This window comes from Podarcis melisellensis (genome assembly GCF_964234715.1).
Source record: "Podarcis melisellensis genome assembly, chromosome: 5".
Lineage (NCBI taxonomy): Eukaryota > Metazoa > Chordata > Lepidosauria > Squamata > Lacertidae > Podarcis > Podarcis melisellensis.
In genome coordinates this window covers 8,957,161-8,975,304 of record NC_138537.1, presented here as the reverse complement: position 1 = coordinate 8,975,304, position 18,144 = coordinate 8,957,161, and the positions used below count along the sequence as shown (strand labels likewise).

General features: G+C 44.9%; 1 protein-coding gene across 1 annotated transcript; it reads right to left on the bottom strand.

The window, feature by feature from the left end:
• Positions 1-719: 719 nt before the first annotated feature.
• On the bottom strand, positions 720-18,044 carry AHSG (alpha 2-HS glycoprotein). The gene is made up of 7 exons (XM_081911330.1): positions 17,779-18,044; positions 12,346-12,456; positions 10,034-10,118; positions 8,244-8,410; positions 7,026-7,136; positions 3,385-3,501; positions 720-1,677 (listed from the first exon to the last, which is right to left on the bottom strand). Exons 1-7 carry the CDS (start codon positions 17,995-17,997, stop codon positions 1,423-1,425), a joined length of 1,065 nt encoding a protein of 354 aa, XP_081767456.1. The 5' UTR covers positions 17,998-18,044; the 3' UTR covers positions 720-1,422.
• Between the last annotated feature and the right edge of the window lie 100 nt (positions 18,045-18,144).

Genomic DNA, 18,144 nt, shown 5'->3' with positions numbered 1-18,144 from the left:
AGCTGCGATAAGAATGGACGAAGCGGGGCTGTGTGTGAAGAGAGTTTGGGGTGGATGCTGGAGGCTGGGAGACAGAAGCTTGTCTTGCTCACTGCTGGACTCCGAGCTGTGGCTTGGGGCCTTCCTAGAAATCCAACAGGGAGGCAAGACCTGTTGGAGTGTTAATGCTGTGAGCCTCTCCATCCCATGCTCAGATTGTATTTACAGTCATACCTCGTGTTGCGTTAGGTTCATGTTGCATCTTTTTGGCTTGTGAACACAGCAAACCCGGAAGTGTATACTTCGGGTTTCACTGCGTGTGCGTGCGCAGAAGTATCCTGCATGCTTTGCGCATGTGCAGAAACGTCCTGCACACTTCACACATGCACAGAAGTGCTCTATTGCGCTCTGCGCTTGCGCAGAACCACCGTTCTAGTTGCAGACTTTTCAGAATGGATCGTGTCTGCAACTAGAGGTACCACTGTATGTGTAAATAAAACCACATACCCTAAAGACACTACAGTCTCTGTTGACCTACATTCCAAGGAAACTGAACCCTGGAGTTTCCTTTCGCTTGGAGATTGGGGTACATGCGACAGTATGTTCAATCCTTTATATCAGGAGAGGGAAACATCTGGCCCATCAGATGTTGCCTAACTGAATCTCCCATCATCCTTGGGAAATGCCACACTGCCTGAGGGCTGATGGGAGTTTAGAGGCGGAAAAAAAGGCGAGGAGCATTTTGAGTTTCGTGTTTTATTTTGGAAGCACCTTTGTTTTGGTTTGCATATTGTTAGAATATGCTTTTTCCAGCCCAGCACGGTCTCCATAATGTAGCACTGCAATTTTGGACACCGGGGAAGGAAAGAACAGTAATTCCTAGAGAATACACCTGATATATCACTGCGGTCCCTTCTGTCTGGTGCTGTGTATATTCTTCCCTTTCGAAAGGAGAAACCACACCTGCTTCTCCACCCAAGAGTGCCATGAATCTGTCAGCTGAATAGTAGAGTATGCAGATTAGCAAATTTATGCAATTTGCACAACTGATCTTGCTTCTGCTACCCACCAAGGGGAGGGACAAGGAATGACACACAGGACAGAAGCCCCACCCTAATACTGCCCCTCCTGCCCCTGAGTTTTCCACCAGGCATGGAGTCCTTGTTTCCCACCTTGCATCTGTCTAAAGGAGGCAGAAACTAAAGATAGCAGGGAAGCTAGAAAATGCAGGATCTGTCAGAAGCACCAAAATCTGCACAGGTAGAAAGCAGGCTGACACAATACTCACAGCCTTTCTTAGGACAGGCTTGGCTTTGGGGGGGGGGGATGTGTGTGAGAGAGAAATTATCACTATTTTGCTGCAAGAATGTGAGTTCAGGCTTGGGAGAATATACAAAGGCGTTTCATTGACCGGGCAGCTCCCGTAGTTTCTATCAGGCTCTCCTATATCTTAAAGTGGCGAATCCTCCCTGGGCATAAGGGTGGCACAATTGCTGGGAGCGGCACAGCTTCCACCGCTCTCTTGACGACAGGCTTTGCAGCCGCGACGGCTAGAGCTTCGGCAGAGTGAGATTCATGGGATGCGTTTGTGTCGTTGTGTGAATGGATGAGGTCAAGGACCCTGCGGCCAGTTCCAGGGGAAGGGATGTTCTTCCCAAGATGATGCAAGGAATGCTCAGTGAAATGGGAACCGCCGGCCTAGAAAAGAAAACCATTATGTCTCGTCTGCTGGCGCTAGTCAGAACACAGCCCAAATAAATAAATAAATAAATAAATAAATAAATAACAATACAGACCACTCAGCTTGAAGCTCTGAGCAGGTGCAAATCTCATGAGGTGCAATGGCTTTCCCCCACCAAACTCCCATAAAGAAAGAGAGCAGGGGAGATATTAGGGTTGCCACCTGCCCTGTAAAATACAGGACTGTTGATGTAAAATGCCAGGTCCTGTATTTCAGGTCTTCATATCTCTCTCTCTCTCTCTCTCTCTCTCTCTCTCTGTGTGTGTGTGTGTGTGTGTGCCAAGTTAGGGATTCTCTCCAAATACAAGTGTTTGAAAGGTGTGGGAAAGGTCATGTATTTAAGCTCTGCGTAGCCAAGCACAGACAGATTTACAAATTTGTGTATGTGTGTGTGACAAATTGTAGAGGGACCATTCTGCTAGGCTGCGAAAGATTGTAATGAATTGCTTTGAAGTCACTTTAGCAGCAGATGGGGGGGGGGGGGGAGTCGTCCCCTAACCATTCTGCCCTGCCCTGCATTTTGCCAGAGGAAAGGTGGCAATCCTAGGATACATACCCAGAGATCTATACGGCTTGTGTTTCTCCCCAATGCACAGCCTCACGGCCCTACAGAAGGATGAGCAGGAGGCAGAAATCCTTCACCATTAACAGGAGGAGCTTTGGTCCCCAGCATGGTGAAATCGCCACTTCTGTTGAGCCATTAAAAGTCCTCTGTTGTGTCTGGGTTCCCGGCCAGCAAATTAGACCTCTTTCACAGAGACAAATCTAGATGGGCAGCCTAATTCAGCATTTTAAAAATGACAATGGTTCACTGAAATAAATAAACCAGCCGGTATTTGTGCTGATGAAAGGACCTCTTCCTATGTATGGCAGGTAATTCTGTTGCTTAAGGTGGCCCAGGCGGTCTTTTGGGGTGGGCCCTTGTATCTCGTCCCCCTTCCCCGCCTTTTCAACTAATGCATCTTTCTTGGATTATAGGGCAGCTGAGCACAGTGGTGCTAAATAATGACCCATCACCTATCTTAATTCATAGAATCAAAAATTTTTAGAGTTGACAAGGGTCATCTAGTCCAAACCTTAGTAATGCAGGAATCTTTTGCCCAACATGGGTCTTGAACCCACAGCCCTGAGATTAAGAGTCTCATGCTCCACCAACCGAGCTACCAAAGCATGCACAGAGACACAGACACATGCATATGCAAGTTTCATGCAGATTTGTGCCACAGACCAATGCCCTGAGTTTAAGTACCTAGCAATGCCATGAGTGCTAGGAAAGGGGTGCAGCAGGACTGCAACAGGGACGTGGGTAGCAGCCTCTTTGGCTCTAGGGATAAGGAATCCCTTAATTTTTCTGCAGGGAAGCAGGGGAGTTGGCCTTGAGAGGAGCTGGGTCAGGGTGCTTCTCTGGAAAAGTGGGTGGGTGAAAAGGTAACGGGAGCCAATTGGGGAAGGCCACATAATTAGAAACATTCAAAGTCTGGGTGCTACAGGATTTGGTGCAAGAGGAGAAGTGGTTGTGCTTCAAGTCCCAAAGGGCTTTGGTTTCCAAGCTAGCTTTCGTGTACACCATCAGACCCTCCCCAGTGAACCTCAGAGCAAGCAACCGGTTGCGAATTCTCCCTGTGTGTGAATTGCTGAAAACCATGTTTAAAAATTGCACCTACCTGGTGATCATATAAAGCACAATCTAGGGTGATCTCCTCTGCAGGTGGAACGGGCTCACCACCAAGAACAGGAACAGGAGGCAACTGGATAACGGATGCCTTGCAAAACCCATTACGCTTGATAAGGAGGAAGAAAGAGCAGTTAAGACATCCCCACAGGGACATCCGAAAAGAAAATACTTCATCTCAGCCAGGCAGCATGGTGTAGAAAATTCCACTCATTCCCACCTTCCTCACATAAACCATCCAAAAAGTGTGGGAAACGATCGACTAGAGTGGCATCTGAAGATGTGAGTAAAACCATTTTACTTATGTAGGTTTATATACTGCCTTTTTTCCATCATGGAAGTTAAGACGGTTTTCATGTTATTCCCAATGAGGTCACCTACCCACCTGTAGATAAGTCCCAGACCTGTTGACCTCTACTCCATACTCAGGGACATAATAAAGTTCAGTGGGGTATGCAAGTGTAGTTGGTCTTGCATTCTACATCACTGATGGGGAGCAAGTAGGCACTGCAAATTAATAATTATGAACAGGTGTGAAGAATGGCCTCTCGACATTGTAAATTAGAATATGTAAGTGATCTAATTAGAACAATGAAGAAACAAATGGGAAAATAAACATCTCACACAGGGAATTTACAGGATACAAAACTGTTTTCGTGGAATTTTTTTTTAATTGAATATCTCAGCATGAATGGAGGTCAAGAAATCAGTAGCTGTTGATAAGGGACTAAGATCAGGACTGAATATAATTGGATTAACTAAGATTTCGAAAGCAGGAAGAAATAAGAACTTTGCACCCTGAAACCCAGCACATGGGAAGTCACTCAAAATGTATAATTGGCCGTATAATTGATCTATATTTGGATGGGAATTGTAATTTGATATTGAAAAAAATGTGGCTGTTATTGGATTTTAATAATTGAAAATTAATAAAAAATATTTAAAGATAGAATATGTAAGTGAACTTTGGGGATTGTGGTCCAACATTCTGAAAGACCACACAAGACTGACATCAGGTGATCAGGGATGACTCAAAACTGCCAGTATTCTGCAGGCAATTCCACTGTTAATTAGATTTGTGCAATTTAAAAGTGAATTGAAGTTCTTTGCTGCCAAGAAATAAAACATATTGTTTTGCAGTTAGGAAAGAGATGGGGAAATGGATTGAAATCCTTGGGGTGAACAAATGATTCATGGCAAGGCATATAAATATCCTGTAAGCAAATAAATATCAGGATGAATGCACATGACCTCACCTTAAAAAACCACACAGAAGGAATGCTCAATAAAGTCTATCCTCCTTGCAAGCTCTGTGCAAGCGTATCAGGTTGAATGTGCAGTTAAAAAGGTCACCAGATTTATAGATGCCACCCCAGTTTCTGATTTGATCCTGGAATGTCCTGCATTTCCTTAGGACGTCCCTATTTTCATCGTAGAAATGTTGGAAGGTATGGAGTTATGCAACCCCTGAGCCAAGGAGATGAGTAACTACAGGGCTGCCACATGTCCAGATTTTCCTGGACATTACTGGGATTTCAAAGGCAGAATTGATGTCCGGGGGGAATTTCTGAAAGGCGGCTCTTTGTCCTGGATCTTAGAGAAGTAAACCCAAAAACTGTGGTTTTTTGGCTCAAGAATTCTGGTGGTTTCCTTCAAAAAGCTCAACAACTTTGGGGTGTCCTGCTTTTTACTTTGTGAAATATGGCAACCCTAAGTAACTATACAACCTTTAGGAGACAGCTGAAAGCAGTAACAGCATGCTGTTCTAACCAATCAAATGTACACAAAGCAGACTGGCAGAATCCGGGACCAAGGAGAAGAGTCGGTGGAAGAAGATTGGAAAAAATTTAAAGTATATCTTCAAAAATATTGTAAAATTAAGGATTGTTAGAAAGATGTTGGTAAAAGAAAATTATGTGGTTTTGGTAGAAATGATATAAAGGATTAAGTAAAAATGAATTGATGAAAGAGAGAACGTAAAATTACAATATATTAAAACAAATTATTAAGATAAAAACAAGGTTGGAAGGATTTGCTGAAATAATAATTTGAACTAGAATACAAAAATGGGAGGTGTGAGGAGGTCAAGGAAATAAGTAAAGGAAGAAAGTTATGTAAAGGTTTAATCTGTTCTTTTTTAAAAAAATGATTGTATTTTTTATTTTTATTTTTTATTTTTTATTTTTGTAATTTTTAAAATTATGAATAAATATTATTTTTTAAAAAATGAAATGTACACAAAGCAGCCCAGTATGGGGAAATGTCTTAATGTTTAATGTTTTAATATGTGTTTAAACATGTTTGAAGTCACCCAGAGTGGCTGGGGCAACCCAGTCAGCTAGGTGGGGTATAAATAATAAAATTATCACTATGGAATGGGATATCCCTATTTTCATCGGAGAAATGTTGGAGGGTACGAAATCCTCCCTAGAGGGACCCAATGCAAACTTCCAGTGTCTGGCGATTTGAAGTCTGGCAGAGCTAGCAACTTGCTTGTGAACATGGGCCAGATTTAAATCACTTTCACTTGTGAAAAACAGGCATTTCTAGACCTGAAGTCATTGGACCTTCGAATTTATATATGTATTTTTCTATAGAGAGAGAGGGATTTGTAGCCATGGGGGTCGGAAATGTGTGGACTTCATTGTTCAAATGCTTTCTTAAAGGCACAGGGGCCCCGCAATGCAGAAGGGCTGGCAGGCCTCGTTTGACCGCAATGACCACTCCCCGCTTAAAACGGGGGGCGCCCTTTGCGTGGACGCGCACAGCCCCTAGATCTGAAGCGGCTCCAACAGCATAGGATTGGCTTTGCCTCCCTCAGGTGGGATACCTAGAGGTCTCCGCCTACCTCAGTCAATTGTCCAATCCCACCTGGGGGGAGGCGTTGCCAAGGAGACCAGGCCAGGTAGGAGAGGGATTACCTGCCCACACAATAGAGGGAGGATCTTACCTGGGAATCCTCACTTGGCTCCAGAGCTTCTCCCGCCCTACCCACCCTCAGTTAATGTCTTATTTTGCAGGTTAATTTTTCTTCACAGGTTTTGCAGGTTAGCTTTTCTTCACAGGTATGCGGGTGCTGCTACGTCAAGGTCGCTGTTAAAGGGCCGGAAAGGAATTTCCCTGCATTGGCAGGTTTCGCCTTTCCCGTAGCAAAAACGTCACAACTTTGGCGGTATCAGGCCTTGGGTGGAATCCTTTAGTCCATCTTCCTCTTTGCGGCGGCGATACCAGGGTTCCCCGTTAAAGGGGTTTCTGAAGGGAGGCTTTGACCGTACGCCGGAAGGTCGTCATTGCTCTCCCCTGCGGCGGCGGTGTTACGGGGGCGGCTATCTCTGCTTGAACATATGTTCTCCAGAGCCGGCCCATCCCCCCCCCCACACTGGATAACCCTGATGCTCCCTAGGTCCCCGGCTGGGGACTGGGGAGGGAGAACGCTCAATGCCTGAGCTAAGGTCTACCCACATTTGAAATTTAATAAAGTTGTGGCCAATTTAATCCCATAGCACGTTGTCTTGAGTCGTTATTCCACATGACAGGGGGGGGACCGCTCGGGATCTGGGGACTCCGCCTGTCCACGCAAACGTTACCAGTCCTGGAATCTGCACTAAATTAATTGGGATCTCATCCACTTACCGCATGCTCATCTGTCGCCACGTGGCAGTGCTCTGCAGGGTCTTGGGCTTGTTGCCTTGTGCAGTTAGTGGCGGCAATTGCAAACTCCACATGTGTACCTAGAGGCATATGCTGGGAACGTAATAAGGAACATTTTAGCTGTCTCTCTCAAATGCCGCAACTGAGCAGAAAGAGTCATATAGAATCTTAATGATATAAATGGACATTTGCAACGCTGGGGTACTTTTGTGCAGTTTTCACTCCCTCCACCCAACCCAGCCTATGAAGCTGCCTTCTAGCAACTCAGACCAGTCCTTCTTTCCAATGGAGGTTATGCTCAGGGCAGCTGTGGGGAACCAGCGTTTCTAGTGGAGCTGGTAGCAAATCACTTCACACACACAACCTTGATCCGTTTCACTGCCTGCCACTTTGTTCCGGACTCAGTTCAAAGCGCTGGACTGGACTTTTAATCCTCGAGCACCTTGGGACCAGGGTGTCTCAGGAACCACTTCTCTCCAGCTGTTCCCCTTCTGAGGCCCTTCTCCAGGTCCCTTCACAATTGGAGGTAAAGTGAGTGGGCACTGGAAGCAGGGCCTTCTCTGCTATGGCCCCCCACATTTGGACCACCTTTCCAAGAAAGATATGCCTTAACCCTTCACTGCTCACTATTTGCGGCCAGCAAAAATGCTCTTAGTTCAACACTCTTGTTTGGACTATTTGTTTTAGAGAATAAGCTTGCTGTCACTACTTCTTAATTAATTGGTGTTGCTTGGTTTTGTTTTTGATCTGTTCTGCCCAAATTCCCTCTGCCCTTGCCTGATCAACTGAAACTTGCTGATGGTCTTCATCATTTGTCTGCCCATTGTGGTGATTGACATGCACTAAGCTAAACGCAATGCAATTCAGAAGAAGGAGTAATAAAAATGAAATTAAAAATGGATTTGAATATTGAATGCAACGGATATTTTGTCTCCCTCCTCCAACTACAGACAGCGTGGACCACCAGAATGAAACCTGCACACCAGAATGGAGCATTTGGGAGCCGAGAATTGTGTTGCAAAAATTTGAAAGAGCAGAAGTAGATGGGATAACTGTGTTTAGATCTGTGCAACAGTACTAGAAGTGCAGATCAGCTTGCCTCGCTTAAACCTGTGGACTGAACAATGTCTTCAAACATCCCTGCTCTCTACTCTCTCTGTAATAAGGCAGCACTGCTAGTGGCCCTGTCTGAATACTTACTGAGGTAAACCCTCTTGAAAGCTCAAGGAGCTGGTAGTGGGTTCCATTGACATTTTCAGCGTTGAACTTGGCGAGCCCAGAATTAGCTGCCTCCTTCAACTTAGGGTCATCCAGTTGTGACAAAGGGTTACAATCAGGGCAAACATTGATAATATCTTCAACTGAATCTAAGGAAGAAAAAGAGAAAAGTACGGGGTGTTTTTATTTATTTATTTAAGTGAGTAATGTTTTGTTGCTGGCTGCTCCAAAAGGTTTAGGATAGCTGATCAGTTGCTGACATAGGCTGTTGCAGCCATTTTGTGTTGGCAGAAACTTAAGAAATGAACATTTAAGGAATTTATTATATTTTTACTTTGTTCTTCCTCCAAGAACTCACGATGGCCCTGCAAATACCGAGGTCCACCTCCAAGGGCCTTCTGGCAGTTCCCTCACTGCGTGAAGTGAAGTTACAGGGAACCAGGCAGAGGGCCTTCTCGGTAGTGGAGGACCTTCTCATCAGAGGTCAAAGAGATAAACGATAACACAATTTTTCGTAGACATCTGTACCAGGAAGTTTTCACTGTGTTTTTATATTATGTTGGAAGCCACCCAACGTGGTGGGAGCAACCCAGTCAGATGGGCAGGGTACAAATAATATGTTGTTGTTGTGTGTATTTTATGCAAAATTGCATAGAAAATGTGCGTGTCAGAAGAAAATGCTGGGCAATTTTCCTGAGGGTTAAAAAAAGAAAAGAAAAACCAATTGGCAAACTCATTTGGAAATGTGGATAAGTGAACTCCAGACTGGGAGAACGAGACACTGAGAGGAAACAGAAAAAGACTTGTTGTTGTTTAGTCGTTTAGTCGTGTCCGACTCTTCGTGACACCATGGACCAGAGCACACCAGGCACTCCTGTCTTCCACTGCCTCCCACAGTTTGGTCAGACTCATGCTGGTAACTTTGAGAACACTGTCCAACCATCTCGTTGGACTGACCTACCGACCCATTATAAGAGCTGTGTGGTCTCTTCATGTTTATATCAAGGACAGGGAGCCTGTGGCTTCTCTCCAGATGTTGATATTTGTCTATGGTCCAGGCTGGCAGGGGGTGATAGGATCTGGAGTCCAACAGTATCTGGAGAGCCACAAGTTCTCCATCCTCGTTCATGTGCATGATTTTGCCAGGACAATATCCAAATATCCTTCCAGACAAAGATACAGCACACAGGTGTACCGAGGGCCACAGGACACACCTGACGGATGTACGTTGTTGTTTTTAAGAGCCCCAGGTGTGGTGACATCCAGTCAGGATCAAGTCCACATCTCACAGAGCAAGAGTTTAATCTTGTGCTACACAGTCTGTAGGGGGGGAAGCCCCAGATGTCTCAGGGACAAACAACACCTGCAAAAGAGTGGTGCTCACTAGGGCTGAGAAATGGTTAACACCGCCCCCCACATTGTGCTACTAGTTCTCATTGCCCCACCTGCAGCTGTGCGCGCTCTCTCTCTCTCTCCCTCCCTCCCTCCCTCCCTCTCTCTCTCTTTTTCTCTAACTTAGATTGAGGTGGAGAACCTTCTTCAAGCTAGTGGTGCCTTCTGGGAACCCTTCATGAGGCCACATGGAAGGCATCTGAGAGGCAGCGCATATCCCTAGGCCAGGCAGAACGACTCAAGGGATGTGCCAAACCGGGCTGGGGAGAGGTGTGCCCTGGGGAGAGTCATGGTAAATGGGGTGAGTTGGAGCGTGGGGCATTGACCCCCTATTTCTCAGCCCTGGTGACTGAGGACTGCAAAGCAGCCAAAGAGATTACCTGCAGTAGAGTGACATTTGCTAGACAGCACTTTGTAGGCTCCATCCACAATGAGGAGTTTGACGTCGCAGTCCCCTTCAACAGCCTAGCGGTTCAAAGGAAGAGGATTATGGTTGGTTATGATGGGAGCAAAACGCAGTTCCGCAGCATTGTACATCATTGTACACCTTGTACATACACTGTACACCTTGTACATCGGCCTACGCTGACCTGTTTGGCAATGTTTTGGACCTCAACGTCCATTCGCTGCGTTGACAAGGGCCGTCGGACGCTCTAGTCCAAAATATCTGGGGAATGCCTGGTGGGCCAAGGCTGGTACACCATGCAATGTGTCTCCCAGACGGTGAACCCAAAAGGGACCAAAACTCAGCCTAGCAAACAGTCACTGCCCTGGTCACCTATGGTGGGTAAGAAATGCCTCGAGGTAAGCAAACTGGGAAGTTTTTGCAAACTGGAATAATGCTCCCCATACCTTCAGGCTATTCTGTGACTAATATAGCCAGTTTATTGTGCATAGAAATACACAATTAACCATTTATATTGGATGACAATTGCCAACAGATTTTTTGGATTCTTGTGAAGACCGTAGGACTAAGTGGACCTTGACTTGAACCCTCTAACCATGCCTTATGAACAGATGTTTTTAAAAAGAGCATGGTCGACTTGGGTAGACTTCACTACAAAACTGCACCATGATCATTTTTCTGTTTGCTTCTCTAGTCACACTGATGATATTAGTCAACACATTTTTTATTTTTTTAAAAATCCATCTGTTGAACTTGCATGACAAGTCCTTCAGGCTGGTAGGCCCACGCTAAAGAAAATTGTAATAAGCTACCAGAATTGCCAATGCAATTGACAATTATAAACAAAGGAGCCACGGAACAACTTCCACAAATAGTCAAAGTGAGAAAAGATGCCGTTCTAGAAATAATGAGATAGATTTGAATTACTTAGTTTCTGTCTCGTACTTTGACCAGTTGAAATAGAACTTGGACGACATACCATATAATTCAAAGGAGCCCAGATTTAAAATCTGAGACCACAGATTCAAGCACTAAAGCTTTTATGTGTGGCAAATATTTAGGTTTTGGGAGGTTATATATTATTTTTTTTAGGATGTGTGTGTGATCCTGAACACAATCAACTTTCACTGCCTGTTCAAATTTTGGCACAATAGGTTATGCAGAGTCAGTGCAGTGGTCGATCTATCTCAGTATAGGCAAGCAGTGGCTCTCCAGGGTTTCAGACAAGGAGATGATGGAAAATTAGGAGGTCTGGGATAGTTCACCTGGTAGAGCATGAGACTCTTAATCTCCGGGTCATAGGTTCTAGCCCCACATTGGGCAAAATATTCCTGCACTGCAGGGGGTTGGATTAGATGAACCTTCCAACTCTACAGTTCTATGACTCTATGAACCTAGAACCCTCAGCATGCAAAACAGCTGCTCCATCCAGGGGTGTACAAAGTGGGGGGCAGAGGGGGTGATCCGCCCCAGGTGCCACTCTGGGGTGTGTGTGACAAGATGGCCCCTGCCTCCCCCCAGCTGTAGAACAGCCGAGGGCACACACAGTCAGTATGGGTGATGCCCACGCGGTGTCCATAAGGGCTGCCGCTCTTGCGCGCCTTCCATATGGGCGTCTGTAAAGGCTGCCATGTGTGCACACTCCGTACGGGATGCTACACATGCACAGTCCATATGGACGCCATGCGTGCGCCACCAGGCAGTTCGCCCCGCCCATCGGCGTCCCGCCCCAGGTGCCGGAGAGGGTTCCTCCACCACTGACTCCATCACTGAGTCGCAGACCTTGAATGTTGGACATCATCACCCGCTGAGGTTTGGGAAAGGTTAGGGTAGCTGAATTCCACTGGAATGAACCAGAGTAATCTTTAGCGGCTGGTCATCCATTAAATTGTAACTCGGTTGTTCTTGTGGACAACCTAGACCTGCTGAAATCCTTGCAATGCGTAGTTGCATAAGTGGAACTTGATTTGATCCATAAAGGCACTTCCCACGCTCTCAATCAAGAGACTTGGTTGAGGTTACATAGCTCAGGCAAGTTAAGCCTTAAAATGTTAAGGGATCCTGAGTATGAATGCTTGCTGTGTGAATTAAACTTTTGTTGGGTGCAACTTTGCAAAGTAAAATCAGCCCCGTCCTGGTGAGCAGGACAGTTGAATTCCAAGCAGTCAGCCTGTACTGGCATGCCTTTATTATTATTGCTATTGATTTGAATAAAGATATGATGCATGCACCCAAGAATTCATGCTTAAATTCTCCACAAGGTTAGCAAAAGGTCCAGGAACTCACATGCTGTGTCTGTGGCCTTACGGTGCAATTTTCAGCAGGCAGTGGGTTCGACACATGGCACTCAGTCTCTAATAAGTCCAACTCAAGGAAGGCTATCTTCCCAAATGGCCTCTGTGGAGGAGGAAATGAGAGGAGGTGATTAGATTAAAAAAAAAAACTTTCTTACATTTATTTAACCAGCTAAAAGGCCCAAATCCATAGAGTGTTTCACAGTGTCAGTTCCCGTCTTAACAGATGTGCCAAAACAGAAATTTCTTCAAAATGGTATGTCATTTACTTTGGTACTTCCTTCTAGCTCCCGTAAAGAGAAGAGGGCAGGATGGAAGTTCTGGGGGGTCTTTGGATTTGGAGGAATCTTGAAACATGTCCTGAAACACTTTATGGATTTTAGCTTCAACTATGGAAATTTGGCTGATCTGTCCAGAAGGAATAAAAGTATTGTTAGGTTGGAGTTTTCTCGAGATTTGCTCTTTAGCACTAAAGAATATGAAGAAGATCTGCAGAAGGGACCTGGAAAAGAGTTAAGAGCCTCGGACATAAGATCTCCCGGTTGATGGACTATATGGAATTGACGGAAAGGACTGGCAGAATCTGAATCCAGGGAGAGGAGATGGTGGAAGAAGATTGGAAAATTTAAAGTTTATATATAAAAATAGTGTAAAATTAACGAGTGATAGAAAAATGGTGGAATGATATTTTATGGCCTTAGCAGAAATGTTACAAGGAATTAAGCATATATAAGTATTTTAGTTTTAATGGAAAATAAGGTTAAAAAATATGTTATTTATAATATGACAGAAAATAGAGAAAGATGGAAAGGATTTGCTGAAACAATTAATAGAAGTGGAATACAAAAAGGGAGGTGAGAGGAAGTCGAGGAAACAAGGGAATGAAAGATAGAGTATGGAAAAGGTGTGATGTATGTTTTTTAATTGTTTTTGTTGTGTTTTTTTTATTTAGGGTTAGGGATAGGGATTGGGTTTTGTTTTGTTTAGTTTAATGGGTTTAGTTTAATGGGTTTAGGTTGTGTTTTGTATTGTCTATATATTGCATTGTATTGTTTCTTTTTTCTCTTTTGTTTTCTTCTCTTTTCTTTTCCTTTTCTGTAATCTTTAAAAGCAATAAATATTATTTTTTTAAAAAAGAGAGAGAGAGAAGAGGGCAGGATGAAGGGGAAAGGGAAATCTATCAATGTTTCCTGGTCTGAGGGCTTCTGTAGAGACTTGCTCTGAACTCCTGGCATTATGAAGCTTTCTTGTAAGCCTGGCTTGCTTCTTTCCTGTTCTTGAAGCTTATGTTTAATTTATTTATTTATGGCATCTTATGCCACCTTTTATTCCAAAGCGCTCAAGGTGGCATATGTGGTTAACTCCCTCATTTAATCCCCGCAAGAACTGTGCAAGGTAGGTTTGGCTGAGAGGCACTGACTGGCCCAAGGTCACCCACTGAGCTTCATGGTCTAGTGGGGATTGGAGCCCTCAGTATATAAATGCAACAAACGAACAAACAAGTGCTTGTTCCTGGAGAGTGCTGCAGACTTTGAGTGGTGTTCAGCTAAGTACAACTAATTATACCGAGGGCTTTTTCCCCAGCCAGAACTCAGTTCCAGCACCTCTCAGGTGGACACCATTGCCATCATAAGAAAACAAGGTGTTCATGGTGTGTTCCATCACCTCTTGAAACGAGTGTGCATGAGTAAATTAGGGCTATTAATTTCAGTGGGTCTCCTCTGCATAACTGCCACCCCTTCATTTCCCACAACACTTTCGGTGAGCTATTCAGGACATGCACAACTTCAGAATTGGGTGCCTTTAAACAACTGAGTAAGACGTGCCCAGGTGCAATCCACACCAAAGCTTCCATTGTCCGTGTGGGTACACTGAACCCCAATAGCTTCTCAGTGGAAGGTTGGTAGTGAAATAAACCAACAATTCAAAGTGTTGGTGCTGACTTTTGAAGCCCTTAACGGCCTCAGCCCAGTATACTTGAAGGAGCGTCTCCACCCCCATCGTTCAGCCCGGACACTGAGATCCAGCGCTGAGGGCCTTCTGGTGGTTCCCTCACTGCAAGAAGTGAGGTTACAGGGAACCAGGCAGAGGGATTTCTCAGTGGTGGCCCCTGCCCTGTGGAATGCCTTCCCTTCAGATGTCAAGGAGATGAGTAACTATATAACTATTAAAAGACATCTGAAGGCAGCCCAGTATAGGGAAGCTTTTTAATGTGTAATGTTCTATTATGTTTTTATATCTCTTGGAAGCCACCCACAGACCCTCCCAGTGTCCAGGGACAGTCCCAGATTTACAGAAGCCACCCCAGTTTCTGATTGGATTGGATTGATCTTTATTACGGCCATTGGCCCGTCACACGACAGTTTCCCATACCACCATAATGTACTTGAACCTCCAAATTTAAAACCGCCAAACTTAGAAAAAAAACAGACAAGAACCAAAGCAAAACAAAAACAAAAGACCAACATCATACATTACAATAAATTTGTAACATAAACATCGCCCTCTGCTCATAAATTAATAGAAGACATCAATGGTGAAAGCACCTAATTACATCCTAAAACATAGATCATGGTTTAAAGGGATTATCCGAGCCACACAAGAGTCCGTTTCTCTTCTTTAGGGATAGGACGCTGATCAAGAATCTGGCAACCATGAGTGATCTTAGGGGGTCATCATTTAATAGATATCTCAGTATGGCTTCAGTCGTATCATCGGCAATTCCCTTAAGATATTGAGCAAGAAACTTGCTCCTGGCCGATAAGTGAAAAGCACAATCAAGAATTATGTGATGCAACGATTCCGGTGCCCCACAATTACAATCACATAAGAGCGATATCTGTCCATTGGAGAATCTATTTCTCAGCACGTTCGATGGGAAGGTGTTGAATCTTGCCTTTACAAAGGCATATCTATGAGCCGAAGAAGTTAAGGAATTCAAATAGTTTGGGAGCCTTAAGAGGGGTAATAAACCAAGGTTTAGAGGTGAGCAGGTACCATTGCCCAAGCCAGTTTCTGATTTGATCCCTAAATGTCTCGCTTTTACTTAGGACATCCCTTTTTTCATCGGAGAAAAGTTGGAGGGTATGGAGTTATGTGACCCCCGAGCCAAGGAGATAAGTAACTATACAACCTTTGGTAGACATCTGAAGTAGACACCCTGTACAGTGGTACCCTGGGTTAAGAACTTAATTCATTCTGGAGGTCCATTCTTAACCTGAAACTGTTCTTAACCTGAAGCATCACTTTAGCTAATAGGGCCTCCTCCTGCTGCCGCCTGATTTCTGTTCTTATCCTGAGGTCTTAACCCGAGGTACTATTTCTGGGTTAGCAGAATCTGTAACCTGAAGCGTCTGTAACCTGAGGTACCACAACAACAACAACAACAACATTTATTACGGCCGTAGGCCCATACAGGTAAAAACAACACATAAATAACAGCTTGTGCACGTGGGGAAAAAAAAAACAGCCGCTAAAACACCATTATAACAATAAAATACTATAAAGTAGAATGGCAGACTACGCCTTAGTTAGCTTGTAGTGCTCCTTGGCGTCGCTTTTGGGTAAGGACAGCGACCAGGAACCTGGCCACTTTCAGGGTCGTATGAGTATCCTTATCCTGCAAGATTTGAGCAAGGTGGAATTTTGGTGGGGTACCCTCTAGTTTCTGTATGATTGATCCCAACAAATTTGCCCGTGGCACATTGAACAGGGGGCAAGTGAATATGATGTGCTGGAGCGACTCCGGCGTCTCCTTATCACATTCGCACGTGGCGGGGGCTTGGCCCTTTGAGAATCTATGTCTCAGGACGTTGGAGGGAAAAACGTTGAACCTCGCTTTGGTGAAGGCCAGTCTATGGGCAACAGTCGAAAGGGAGGAGAGGTATGATGGAACGCAGTAAGTTAAAGTGATACCAATGTTCTGGGGCGAACAAACACCTCCCCCCAGCATATAATTTCGCTGAAGATCGATGTCATCCAGTCTTTGGCGGATCAGTCTTTGAGCAGTAATTTGGTCTAGTTTTAGGGAATCTGAAGGAGAGATTCCATAGCTCAGGAGTTTGGCATGAATTCTACTAGTCCAAAGGCTAGAGAATTCATCTCGCCATAAGCATTGGACAAGGTAGTGGTTTGGTAATCTATGCCACAGTGATAACCAATAATTGAAGACTTGCTTCCACAGGCAAGTTTCTAAGGATGCGATCTTCAGTTCTAGTCGCATGGCTGCGTTGTTTACGCACAGGGGGAGCATTAGGAGCCGACGTAGGAATTGATTTTGCAGTGTCTCAAGAGGAGCAAGATCTGTCATCACGGCCCAAAGCGGGGCAGCATAAGCAAGCACGGCAACCACTTTTGCCTTGAACACCTTTAGGGCCGAGGGAACATGCAAAGCTCCATCCGAAAAAAAGAATCGGAGGAGCGCATATGACAGAGTTTTGGCCTTGTTAAGTAGGTGTTGAATTTGAGCTTTCCACCCCAAATTGTGTTGAAAAATAACTCCTAGGTATTGAAATTTTAGGACTTGCTCTATTTTTGCTCCACCAAGCTTCCATTCGTATAATCTCCGGCTTCTGGAGAAAATCAGAATCTTGGATTTAACATGGTTGATGGTTAATCGGTTGAGTTGACAATATGTGGCAAAGATCTTCAAAGCTCTGGTTAGTCCAACACGTGTATAAGATAGAATTACCGCGTCGTCCGCATATAAAAGGAGTGGGCAGCGGTAATCCGCAAGTCTAGGCGCGTGTGTACTTGGAGATGAGTTAACTAGGGGTGCTCGCATGTCGCTGATGAATAGGTTGAATAGACAGGGAGCCAATATACATCCTTGGCGCACTCCCTTGTTTATAGGTATCGAATTTGTGAGGTCGCCCGCAGGAGTAAGTCTCACTCTAGCAAGGGTACCTTCGTGGAGCTGACTTATAAGCCATAGGAGTCTTCTATCAATGCCCTGTTTCGCAAGTTTCTCCCATAGAATATTTCTAGGAACGCTGTCAAAGGCTGCCTTTAGGTCTAAGAAGGCAGCACAGAGGTAGCCCCGGAGAGGAGAGGAATACTTTCGTGCCAGATGGTAAAGAACTATCGCATGATCGGTTGTAGAGCGTTTAATTCTGAACCCTGCTTGTTCGTGGCCAATCTGATTAGTCTCATCTAATATACCACTGTATAGCAAAGTTTTTAATGTTTCATGTTTTATTATGTTTTTATATGTTGGAAGCTGCCCGGTGTGGCTGGGGCAACCCAGTCAGGTGAATGGGGTGCAAAAAATAAGATTATTATTATGATGAAACCTCATAATGAAGGTTTTGTTCTGAAGCAGGGTATTGGACGGGTTCCGCACAGTTGAAGATCTTACATAGCCTTCCTTCACACCTCGTATGATCTGGAGAATGACCTTCCTCCCCACCCACCAGGAAGCACTTACCCGAGGGAGAACCTTGACCTTCTCGATCCTGTTTAGGGCGTACTTGTACCCGTGGTTATTTTTTGCGTTGATGTACTTCACTGCGAAGTCTGCCATGTGCTCCGTCTCAACGTCATCGCAAGCAGGAAACTCTCCCTCAGGGAGGGTAGGGAGTACAGCTGCACTTGCTATGCATCCCAGGATCAGGCCCAGGAGCGCTGGAGCTACCAGTGATCTCATGGCTTCTTCGCCTGCAGAAGTTCTAAGGAGGAGGGCTGTGCTGGAAGGAAGGGTGGAAGGAGCCAAAGCAGAGCTCCCATTTATACAAAGGTGATGCCCCCTCCTCCCATCCTCGGCCCATGAGGAGGCCTGCAATATTTGTTCTGG